Source organism: Mustela nigripes, chromosome 3 (genome assembly GCF_022355385.1).
Source record: "Mustela nigripes isolate SB6536 chromosome 3, MUSNIG.SB6536, whole genome shotgun sequence".
In the NCBI taxonomy this organism is placed as follows: Eukaryota; Metazoa; Chordata; class Mammalia; order Carnivora; family Mustelidae; genus Mustela; species Mustela nigripes.
The window spans coordinates 166983130-166995129 of NC_081559.1; the positions used below are offsets into that span (position 1 = coordinate 166983130).

The window sequence follows — 12000 nt, forward strand, 5'->3', positions numbered from 1 at the left end:
ATTATCCATTAATAATAATAATAATAATAATTATCCATTAATAATAATAATAATAATAATTATCCATTAATAATAATAATAATAATAATTATCCATTAATAATAATTATCCATTATTATCCAATAATTGAGGAAAAAAATTTCAGAGAAGGTTAAGAGAATTTCCAGGGTAAATATCAGTGCTAGGTCATTGGTCTAGATCTACTGAACATATAAATATAAATATAAATATAAATATGAATATAAATATAAATATATATAAATATATATATAGTTAAAGTATTTATCTACAGATAGTTGAAGATTGTTTTTTGAGTTATTAGATATATATGACAGTGTTCCACTGCACATGCACAATTTCCAAAACCCTAGATCTTTTTTCTGATAAGAAGACTATTATTATACTCTTGGTTTATCATAAATGGTAGGCAAAATTCTGTGGTGGCCACCAAGATTCCCTACTTCCTATTGTGCTTATCCTACATAATCCTCCAGACTGTGAATATGATGGATTTCACTCCTGTCTCTGACATCTAGACCCAGATTTAAAGAGCTCATGGGATTAGGTCAAGCCCATATAGACAATCTGCCTGGAGAGCAGCCAGGAGCTGAGAATGGCCCACAGCTCACATCCAGCAAAGAAAAGGAGCCTCAGTTCTACAGTCTTGAGAACTTAATTCTGCCAACAATGAGCTTGGAAGGGGATCCCCAGCTCTAGAAAAAAGCAGCTTGCTGAAGCCTTGAGTTTGGCCTTAGAAGACTAAGCAGAAAGCTCAGTGAATAATGCAGGAGGTGTAACAGTTCAAAATAAATATTTTGATAAAATGTTTCTTGGGGTAAATAAATAAGGTTTTTATGTTAGAAAACAATAAAACATACTGAAATATTTTAAGCTAAGGACATGCTTTCCACTGAAAGCATATTGCTGAAAACCACGTTGAGTTTGCATTTAATCACTTTTGAGAACATGACAGACTGAGCTAAGTAGTTTATAGGACTAAGAATGCTGTGGGTCTATATAACTGGGAAAGAATAAGGGCGCAGTGTAGAAAGGTGGCAGTGATGAGGGGATGGGGCAGGGAGAGGCATGCTGAAATGGAAGAAGAGAGGAATAGAGTCGTAGTCACTGGCTTGGATCTGGGCCAAGGCAACCACTACATACAGAGTGAATTTAAACTGAGGGCACACTAAAGAAATCTGATGACTCCTTTAATCTGAAATATCCCAAGATTACAGTAGTGGAATCATGGATTACAGTAGTGAAAGAGCAGTCATACTGGCTATTCTAATTCCTTTCACTTCAAGTTCACCTCTCCCTCAGACAACTTCCCAGTCCCTATGGCCAACCCCATAATAGCCCCAGAGATGATTATTTTTCACTATTCTATTCTAACACAGAGTGGGCAGGCATCCTTCTCTCAGTTATGTAACGGATATTTGATTCTAGCCTGGCATATTTAATAGAACCTCACAAGGAAAAGCATAATGATAACAGAAATAAAATATAATTCACAGCTGGTCATGAGAAGACTTCTTTGAGAGACCACCAGCTCCATCTGTCCTCCTAGAGACTCCTGATTCTTCTTCTTCACCTGGACTTGACCTTAATGGAGGCATCTGTTTCTCAAGAATGTACCTTGACACATGTAGACTTCTCTTGGTTTTCATGCCATGAGAAGCAGAGCGTGAGAAAAGGGTTGTGGGCAAGTGGTCTATTTGGGAGGGGATTCCAGGAAACACCGGTGAAGGATTAGAGGTAAGACATGTAAGGGAGTAAGACAAGAAATAGAACGCTATCAAGGTAGTAGCCTCTGATAGAAACTGGAGCTCATTTCTGCCAGGGAATCTGAGGGACAGTGAAGAATGCATGTCATAGTCACCTCAGTTGAGGATGAAAGAAGCTGAGGTACTTGCCTCCAAGTATCTGTCATCATTGAATGTTTCTTGCAACATTAACTAACCAACACTTTCAGCTCGCCCTGTCCAGGTGCTGAGCATGCTTTCCTAACTAAAAAACAAACAAACAAACAAAACATCTTTTGCTAAAGAATCACAGGATTGCATAGTAAAGAGCCCTTCCTCTGTTGAGGTAAATGCTCAGTGGCACCCATGCTGTCTGCTGTGACACTTCTCAGAACCTTCAGGCTGAGAAGCAGTCAAGTAACTTTTACTGATCCTGTCTACACACCATGGATCTCTCCAAGTGGCTCATTCTCCTCTTAACCTGTGGTCTCACAAAAGCAATACATCAGAACCTGACAGTCCAGGAGAGACCAAATGGAGGCTTTTGTCTTTTCTTCCTTCCTCCCTCTCTGAGCACTAGAGTCACCATTAATCACTAGGTTGGACATAGGCAGTTCAAAGATTATCAAATGGTTTGTAATGCTAGGATTCCACACTTATTTCCAGTTTTTCCTTAAACTTTAAACAAAATACCTTTAATTTGGAAGAAACGTAACCTACATGATTCCCATTTGTATATAAATTATCTGATGTTCTTTTTACACGAGTTCTTTGATGCTTAGGAAGAAAATACGTCTTCCTAATCCTGTTGAAAGGAGGAAAGCATTTTTTTTAAAATTATAAACTCTGGGGAAAATATTTTGGTTTATTATTTTGAGTTCCTGCTGTTTTCATACACATGTCATGCATCTCTCCATCCATCTACCCACCTAAGGAACAAACCTTTACTTTCCTTCTAAACTTTTTTAGTATTCTGCTGGGTCTTGGAAACACAAAATAAAATAACACACAGAACAAGAACTCAAGGAGTTTATAGTCTGGACCAGAAAGACAGTACAAATAACTTGCCCCTTAATTGAGATCCAAGGAAAATTCTTGGCAAAATGTTGGGTTCTAGTAACACAAAACTAATCAAGTCCAATTCCTGATGCAAAATTCTCATGATGTGGAGCAAGAACATGAATGTTAACAGTTGACTAGAACACAAGGCAAACTGTAAAAATCCTGCAATACAAGTAGAAGTAAAGTGTTGGGGGCAGCAGAGAAGAGTGAGTAACTGTGTTTAGGGGAGTTTGGGTGGACTTCAAAGAGAAGGCAATTTTTCCTGGGCATGTCCATTCACAGGCACAAATAATGTGTAGGTAGGCCCAAAAAATGGGCCCTAGATGGTATGAGGTGACCTTGGTGTGGCAATGTAAAGCTGTTAAGATAAGTGGTGCTCTTCATTTTACCATTTTCATTCATCTAGACATCTCTGAAAAAAGTGTATTAATCTCTTCACATGCATGATTTTCAATCTTAATTAAATTTTTACTTGTTATTTTATTATTTTTTAGAACTTAAAGAATTATTTATTTGTCAGAGAGAGAGCACATAAGCAGGGGGAGCAGCAGGCAGAGGGAGAAGCAAGTTCCCTGCTGAGCGAGAAGCACGATGTGGGACTCCATCCCAGGATCCTGGGACCATGACCTGAACGGAAGGCAGATGCTTAACTGGCTGAGGCAACCAGGTGTCCCCCAATTACATTTTTAAAGTTGTAACTCCTCTGGACTGTTAGTTCTCCCAATACCTTAAGTGGTTTTTCCAAGCTATTTTCAAGCACTGTTTAATTGAACTGCCTATACTCTCATAAAGCTTCCTTTTCTTCTACTTCCTCTATAAAAGAGGCCATTAGGTGGCTGTTCCTCTGATGGCATTTCATTTCCTCCTAGTCTCTTCTCTTGGAAGAAGGGATGTTTCTCCTCCTCTTCAAACTCAGCTTCCTCTCACCCCCTCTATTCTTAACTCCAGGTCCTCAGCTACCTCAAAGTCCTTGTTCCATCAAGGACTTTTCTGTTCCTCCTTTCAACTGCAAACCTTGTTCCTTAGCCTGAAAATTCACTCACACACCTCTCATCCTAAAAAAAAAAAGAAAAACCTATCTTGGTCCTTGTTCCTCTAGTTCCCTCCCTATCTCCTTCCATTCTTAATCCATTTCCTTGAAAGTATTTTCTAAACCAAAGCTTCTCAAACTTTAAGGTCTGTAGATCACTTGAAAATCTCATTAAAATGAAGATTCTAATTCAGTAGTCTGGGATGGGAGTCGAGATCCAGTATCTCTAACCAGTCTCCAGCATATCATGCTCTCCCAGAGGTCATTCTAAATTGCAAAGGTCTAAAGTCTCATTCTCCTCATGTTCTGGCCTTCCGTTTATTCAGACCCCTCTTACCATCTAGCTTCTAACCCCTATGCCTCTAAGGCCTCCCCCATAAAAAATCACTATTTCACCCTGGAATGCTAAACCAATGGACACTCTGCAATCACAGTACCTCCCACCCTCTGTGCGGAGTTAGGCATCCTTGATTATTAATGCAATCTACTATGATGTCATTCCCTCTTGGTTTTCCTTTTGTCTGACTGACCACAATTTCTCATCTTCTGTTGGAATTCTCCTTGTTTACCTGCTTTTTAAAATGTTTATGTTCCATCCAGTTTCTATTTTACTATATTCTCTCTTGCAATAATCTCATCTAGCAATTTTTCATTTCTACTTGGATACTACAAAATCTTCCTTCTCAGTCCTGCTTGAGCTCAGACTCATATATCCGACTGCTAAACTTGAATCACTAGCGTCTCAAATTTAACATATAGAAGCTAACTCATTAGCTACTCTTCAAAGCCCATGTTTCCAATTTTGGATATCTGTGTCCCCTTATTTTGAATCAATCAGGACAAAAATCTGAAATGATCCTCATCTCTTCCTCACCTTCCATCCAATCATTAAAGTCTTTGGATTTTTTTTTTCCTAGGATCTCTCAAAATCCAGCCTCTCCAGTCCATTCCTACTGTCGTCGCTGTATAGATCAGATCTTTATCCTAACAGGCTTATAGAACAGCGTCTTCACTGATCCAAACTTTTCCAGTCTTACCCTCTTCCAATTCATCTACTAATTACAGCAGGTATAGTCTTCTTAAAGTCTGTAAAATTCTTTGCTGTCTCCCTTTAACAAGAAAATGAAGCCTAAGTTTAAGAACAGGATTTAAAGTCCTTCATTATCTGGCCCTATCTTCAGCCTCATCTCCTGTTACCCCTTCCTCAAAGAAACTTTATGGCCCATTCATAGTGGACAATTTGGAGTTCCCCATAACTCCATGCTTTCTGACATCTTTATGCCTTTGTGGTTCCTTTGTCCCTCTGTAAACTCTCAATAAACTTTTGAAATAAAGCTCAGATGCCATCTTTTGTGGATTATGTAAATTGAGAGAGGCCTGCAGGTTTCTTTTAGTTTAAAAAATGTATATATAAAATTAATTATTGAGTAGTTACTCATTTTTGTCCTTACACACTATTATTCACAGCTATACACAGTACAACCTTTAGGAGACTTAATCACTCTTGTCTCGGAATTCTTTTTGTAGCTTAATTCTATTAATTAAAAAAATTTTCTACCTAATGTTTCATCTGAATGGTAGTAATTGCTCAGTATGTTTGTTAGATATAATTCCCAGTCTTCCACTAAATTAAAGTTATAAAATAATTTCCCAAAGGAAGAGTTTATGTAACTATAATCCAACATCTCATTATGGCTATTATGGTTGTATTTTTCTTTTAATGGCAATAGTTAAGTTCCTTTAGAACCTTAATTATTTTCATCTCTAATCTTTTACATCACCATTTTGATGTTTACATATTATATTAAAGTGCACACAAAATAATATTCCCTGCTTATAATATTTTCTTTTAAATTTATTTCTAACTTAAAATGTTTTCATACTTCCCCTCCCTTTTCTTTTATTTGATCCTGGTTCCTTACAGCATATCTAGGTAGCAGATGTATATTTCCTTAAAAAATTAATTTACATAAGAGGAACTTAGGATTGTTACAGTTCTGTGGCAGAACAAGCTGACAGTATTACCTTCCAGGTTCCTAACATCACAACATGCACATCGACTCCCCATGAAGGCTGAGATAGTGTGGTTGGGTGGGCAGGAGGCAGATTAGTCTTAATAGCGGATGAAGTAGGAGGTTGCCTGTAAAAGATGATTATCAGGAGTCATTCTCCTCTTCACAATAACAAGATAAAGTAAAATATTCTTTCACATTTCTCATCAAAATGAGAGTTAACATGTCAGAATTTGAGGTTATTTTTCCTGGGGTAAAAGGCAGTTATTAAGGAGTTATTAAGCCTTAACAATTATCTGCCATTTGGAATGAGTTTATTGGTTTCTTTCTTGAAAGAGCACAAGAGATATAATGACTTGTTTAAGTCAGTATTTCCTAGGAATCCTTTCATTATGTTCACTTTTATTTTTATGTTTAATTTTAAACTGAATGGCTGATATAAGGTAACTAATCAATAAAGTAATTATCAGAAGAATTCATGAGAAAATATTGACCTTGAGTTGGAATATACTACCCTTATTAAGAGAGCAAAATCAACTAGAAAAAAGACTTCAGTTGAACCTTAAATCCCAAAGCACAAATACATATGTCTAAATTCAAAATTATTACCTTATGTTAAAATAATAAGTGTGTAATATAAATGAGTAATAACTATTCAATAATACATTTCATATATATGCATAATTATAAAGTTAAAAGAAGCATATAGACCTCCTTCAATCTACACAGTATATATGTTCCTGCAAAGTTGTTAATGAAGTAATTTCTGAGGTGAATAAAATTATAAATTATAAATTTAGGCATTTTTTTTTTCTGGACAAAAATAAGCTAAGTTTCATCTGAGAACAAATGGCTTAAGATAGTGGTTAAATCTATGGAGGGTGAATTTTGTAGAGATAGAAGGGGTTTCTTAATCTTGCAGAGCAATTCAGTTCCACTCAACACAGGACAAGGGTCTATTAGGTACTGTGGGAAATTTAAAAAACGAGCAAATGACAGCTTCTCATAAATCAAAGCTCAAATAAAATGTGTTAAGAGCTTTGTGAGTGGAGAGAGGGTGACAATTAAGAGAAGACATCAGAAAAAGTATCACGAAGCACTATATATTTGGATGCAACATAAAGAACTGCTAAAACTTTTGCCCATCTGAAAGAAGAGAACATCATTTTAGAGAGTGGTTCTGAACCTTGGGATTCACAGAAATCTCATGTGTGATGGGGGGTGCTGTATCATTCTGTATCAGTTAGCTATTGCTGCAATAATGATATTTAATAAAACACAACAAGATGTAGTGGCTTAAAACAACCACCCCTTACTGTGTCTCATGATTATGCTGGGCAGTTCTGCTGATCTGAGCCAGGCTCAGCTGAGCTTAGCTGAGATCACTTAGGTATTGGGGATCATCTGCTGAGTTAGCTGGGGGTTGGTTGGATGAGGGTGGTCTCAGCTGGTAAACTCAGTCTTGCTTCCTGTGATCCTCCATCCTCCCTTAGGCTTCCCTGGCCTTTTTTTTTTCCAGGCCAAGGTAGGGTGGTGCTGAATGTCTCTTTACACCTAGGCTCACACAAGTGATACACAAGCACTTCTGCCTTCTCTGACCTACAGCAAGTTTCAAGCCAGCCGTTCAGAAAAACAAGGAAATAGACATCATATTAATAACTCCTTAATAACATAGTTCATCTATGGGATGAACTGCAAAGTCACACGGTAAGAGCATGAGTCAAGAGAGGAAGGACTAGGGGGTCATATTCGTAATTAGTCCACCATGGGGGCCTCTTCATTTTGACTGAAATACGGAGGAGGAGGAATGAAGCTATCTGGTGATGCAGGACGAGGTTGACCTGACATGTTTATTTCAGATTTAGGCAGTAGTGAGGAAACACTGAAGGGTTTTGAGCACGGAAGAAGTGTGTTCAGAAGTCTGGCTTTAAGAATAAGTTTGTGTGACTATGGGTAAATAGAAGCAGGAAACAGGAGAAAGGATATCGTTTCTAATCATGTAGGTGGAAGTTACTAAATTGTCAAATCAATGTGATGGTAATAGGCACAGAATCAAGCGAAAAAGTAAGACAGTTCCTTAATAAGGACCGAACTGATAAAACCACTAATAGGATAACAGGCTTGAGGGGCTAGTAGCATTTCCTTTATGTTCCTTCCCTTTTATACGAACCCCAAATATTCAACACATCCTCTCATTCCAATTCAGAGTGCCCAGAAATTATTGTCAATTGTCATATGATAATATGGCATTTAATAACTGGTGGGACATAGAATGATACCGTGGAGATGTGGGACCAAGACCCAGTGCTTTGATCTACCATTTTAACTGAGCTAAGCTTTCTTATCACATCCTAGACTGGAAGTTTTTCAAAGATTGAGGTGTTAGTTCATTTAGTAGATTTTCCCCCTGGATGATCCCATACTTTTATAGATATCTAATTATAAAATTTGTAAAACATTTATTTAAAATGAGATGAAGTTGCACAAATACATTATTTTCAATTTTATTTAAATCAAATAAAGCTGTGACTGACATGAAGAAACTGGCATAGAAACCACATGAATTTTATTGAGATAAAAATTTAAAGTTGAAATCCTAATACCTAATTATCTTATCCTGAAATAATTAAATGTAAAAGATACACATTTTAAACAGTCACACACATGTAGGCATTACACAATGCACATAATGAAGTCATAAAACATTTTATACTGCTTTATTATAAATAATTGGAAATAATATTTCATTTTTCAAACCCAGATAACAAAATAGTAAATATCATGCTTTCTTTTTTTTTTTTCTTCATTATTTCATTTTATTTTTGTAATAAGAGTTGGGAAATAGTATTTCTTATTAAAAGACTGGTAACAAAAATCTGTAGGAACACAAAAGAACAAACACTCACTTTCATTCACTTAAAGGAAAACAATTGAGAAGGTTTTTAGAGGGAGAGGCTAAACAGTGCTATGAAGGAGTCACCAAGGATAGAAAGACCGTAATATCACCAAATATCACTTGTAAGGCAAAATGGGGTTGTATACAAATCCATAAACACAAAGATGTGGTGGTAAATTTTAACAATATTTTCTTAAAAAATGGAATAGCTTTATTCTCTCAAATGGAGGAAATATGTGTCATTGCTTTGAAAAAACTTATTTTTCTAAGAAAGGACACCTAATGTATATTTCCACTTTCATATAGTAACTCACATTTTGATAATAATACTTCATTACAGTAACCTTGTACACTTAGAGAGAGAAAGCACTTTTTGAGAAAACACTGTAGCACCTTCTATTTGCCACAAAACCTGTGCCCCCAAATTCACTTAAAATAGATCATCCCATAGGAATATTTTCATTAAGAGAGTTATAGTAGCTAAAAGGCAGAACTTTTTTAGGTGACTGATTAATTTTCTCTTTTTGTGTATTTTCCTCATGTTTATTTAATACAGAGTTTTGAAAATGTTCTCCACTAAATGGCTTTTTAAAAATCAGATATTTCCTTTGAAAACAGAGCTTGAGAGAGAAAAATGTGAAGAAATAATGTATCTCATAAAATAGTTTAGTAGATTTCTCTGAAAACTTGGGTTTATTTGCATCAATGAAGGACTATTTGCACTCCAGATTAAACAGCTATTAGGTTTACCATGGAACTAAAACGCTATATACAGTGATATTTATAATTCTTCCTTTATTTTTCATAGACTTCAAAGTGTATCTCTCATAGAAACTGGAACAGGGTGAATCTGGAAAGCATGTTTCAGTTAATTGGCAAAAATTAAATTAGCATGAAATAACAGAATGAAGAACTGAAATCATTATTTTAAAAGTAAAGAAGTTACACTTAAGTGTACACACGCAAGATGATATTGTAAAATGAACTGTTCCAGCTTCCTTGGTTTTACTCCAACTTAATATACTCAAAAATACTGTTTTCATGTATAATATCAAAGGAAATAGTAAATGCACGTATATTATTTTAAGAGCATGATGGTATATTTCACATTCTTTAAACTTTACTCACGCTATAAATATATTTGTATATCAGTCAGTTTTTAAAGGAAGTGAAAACTGTCACATAGGGGGTTAATTTCTTATTTCATATGTCCACACTTGATTATGCCCATTTCTTTCATGAAAACTGCATAAAAAAAAAAAAAAAAAACAAAGAGTAAACGGAGGATGTTTCTACCTTACACTATTTCTTCTCCATGTTCTACAATTCATCATGGTTTAGCAAAAAGGAATTTACATTTGAGGATGGGTTAACTGAAATCAAGGAGTAAGTATGATTCAAGAGTTAGGCTTCTGGAATCCATTAACACTTAACCAACTTAGAGGGCAATGCTTATTCTTCTTAGACTTCTATCAAAATTACACAACAGTATAGACTGATTTTTAGTAGGTTTGCATAGAAATAACACCATTGCACTGGTGTGAGACTTTTCCAAACGATTATGGCAGCCCTGTTTGTATTCTTCATGTATATTCTTCTTTTTTGTGTTGTTCCCTTTCTCCTCCTCCTTCCTTCTTCTCAGTTTTTACATGACATAAACCATTTTATCACCTGGCTACCACAGTTCTAAAATAAGATCCAGTAGTAGTTTGAAGCACAGTGAACTGAACAGTTTCTTCCCTTTTTAAAACATGACAGTGAGCGGCATTCTCCATAGTCAAGCCATGTGAACACAATTAACCTCATTGAGAGACTCCGGTGAACTCAAAAGGCTCCAAACCCAGTCAAGAACCTTGGTGACTTCACATAACTGCCACTTGTGGCTGGAAGGGAGACACTATCATTTGCTTCAGAAGTTTTCGAGCAGTTTCTTATTTGGTAGCTTCTTCAGATTTCTCTGTTGCTTTTATCACTGCTTTTGATATGATGCCTTCAAAAGTCCAAAGGTCGAATCATCATTGTTGTGGAACGTAAGGAGTAACTGGGCCCTTTGAAGTAGTGCCACTTTATACCGTTCAGTTTTCCATGGTTTTGTCCGGCAGTGTAGAACATTCCATTTAGATTGGAGGGGCCACAAGCATCAAACCACCAGCCTGAAAAATGAGTTAATAATGAGAGAGAAAAGAAGGAGAAGAAACAATTAAAAGTGATATTGAACATGTGGAAATTCATGGCACTAACCAAGGTGGAGTTTCTTTCTATGGAGTTTCTGGAGTTTCTTTCTATACTTTCTATGATCATTTGCAAATAAAAGGCATTCATTAAAAAGCTTCTTGGTAGTGGAAATGTCTTAAATCACATCCAATTTAAGCAATATATGGACGGAGAGGAATGCGCTCATGGAAAGCCAGTTTCAGGGTCACTCTGGTGGGACTCATTTCCCACTGTGATGATGGAAAGCTCCAGGGATTCAGGATAAGATCTAATTCAGACATAGATTTATATGTAGGGCAAGTAAAATGCAGATACACTTCGGCAGGCTGCCTTCAGTCTGCTATTAGGAATAGAACAATTATTAGTGAAGAAGTTCAGAAGCTTAGACAGCTGACATCTAAGTAGGGCAAAAGAAATGTTTTCCATCTACTTCATAATTTTGCCAAGAACTGGTCCACAGCTGCTTCTGAAATTAACTGGATACTGCGCAATGACTATGATGCTCAAATTAAATTTGAATTACTGTGCTCTCCCTATATTTTATAGCAATATGGGAAGTGTTCATCAATAGTAGCCATATCGGTTCCTACAGAGCATTATTTTTTTTCCTGTGACTGTTCAAGGTCTTTCAAAACCTAGTAAGAAGGAAAACAACTTGATGAGTAATATGGAGATCTGATGCTTGCACAGCTCTCTGTAAGGATAACTTAGTACTTTATTTTTAAATGAATTAAGTTTCTTAGATTTTGAGATAAAACATACTACTTTTTCCTCTGTCTCCTGAAGTAACACTACTGAAATCTTTAGGGAGCGATTCATGCCAGAGACATTCTGGCATATTTTTATTTGGATACAGTTGACCTCTCTTTGATTACAGAGTTATACCTAAGGGACTAATAGCTAAAGAAAGAGAAAGCTGTACAACTGATGTTAAACTGTAACATGAGCATCATTTTGTAGAAACTAGAAAAAGTTAAATGGAGAAAAGTTAGTTCTCACTTTTCAGTTTTGGAAGATGAACACAGCAAGGTTGTGTTTATAAAG

At 36.1% G+C, this 12000-nt stretch overlaps 1 protein-coding gene across 2 annotated transcripts in view; it reads right to left on the bottom strand.

The window, feature by feature from the left end:
• Positions 1-8334: 8334 nt before the first annotated feature.
• The window catches only part of ANGPT1 (angiopoietin 1), a 251353-nt gene continuing 247687 nt past the window's right edge, over positions 8335-12000 (bottom strand). For both annotated transcript variants that reach the window (XM_059395044.1, XM_059395045.1), the window contains exon 9: positions 8335-10895. In XM_059395044.1, the coding sequence (XP_059251027.1) occupies positions 10735-10895 (161 nt within the window). In that variant the 3' untranslated portion in view covers positions 8335-10734. The remainder of the gene's footprint in view (positions 10896-12000) is intronic.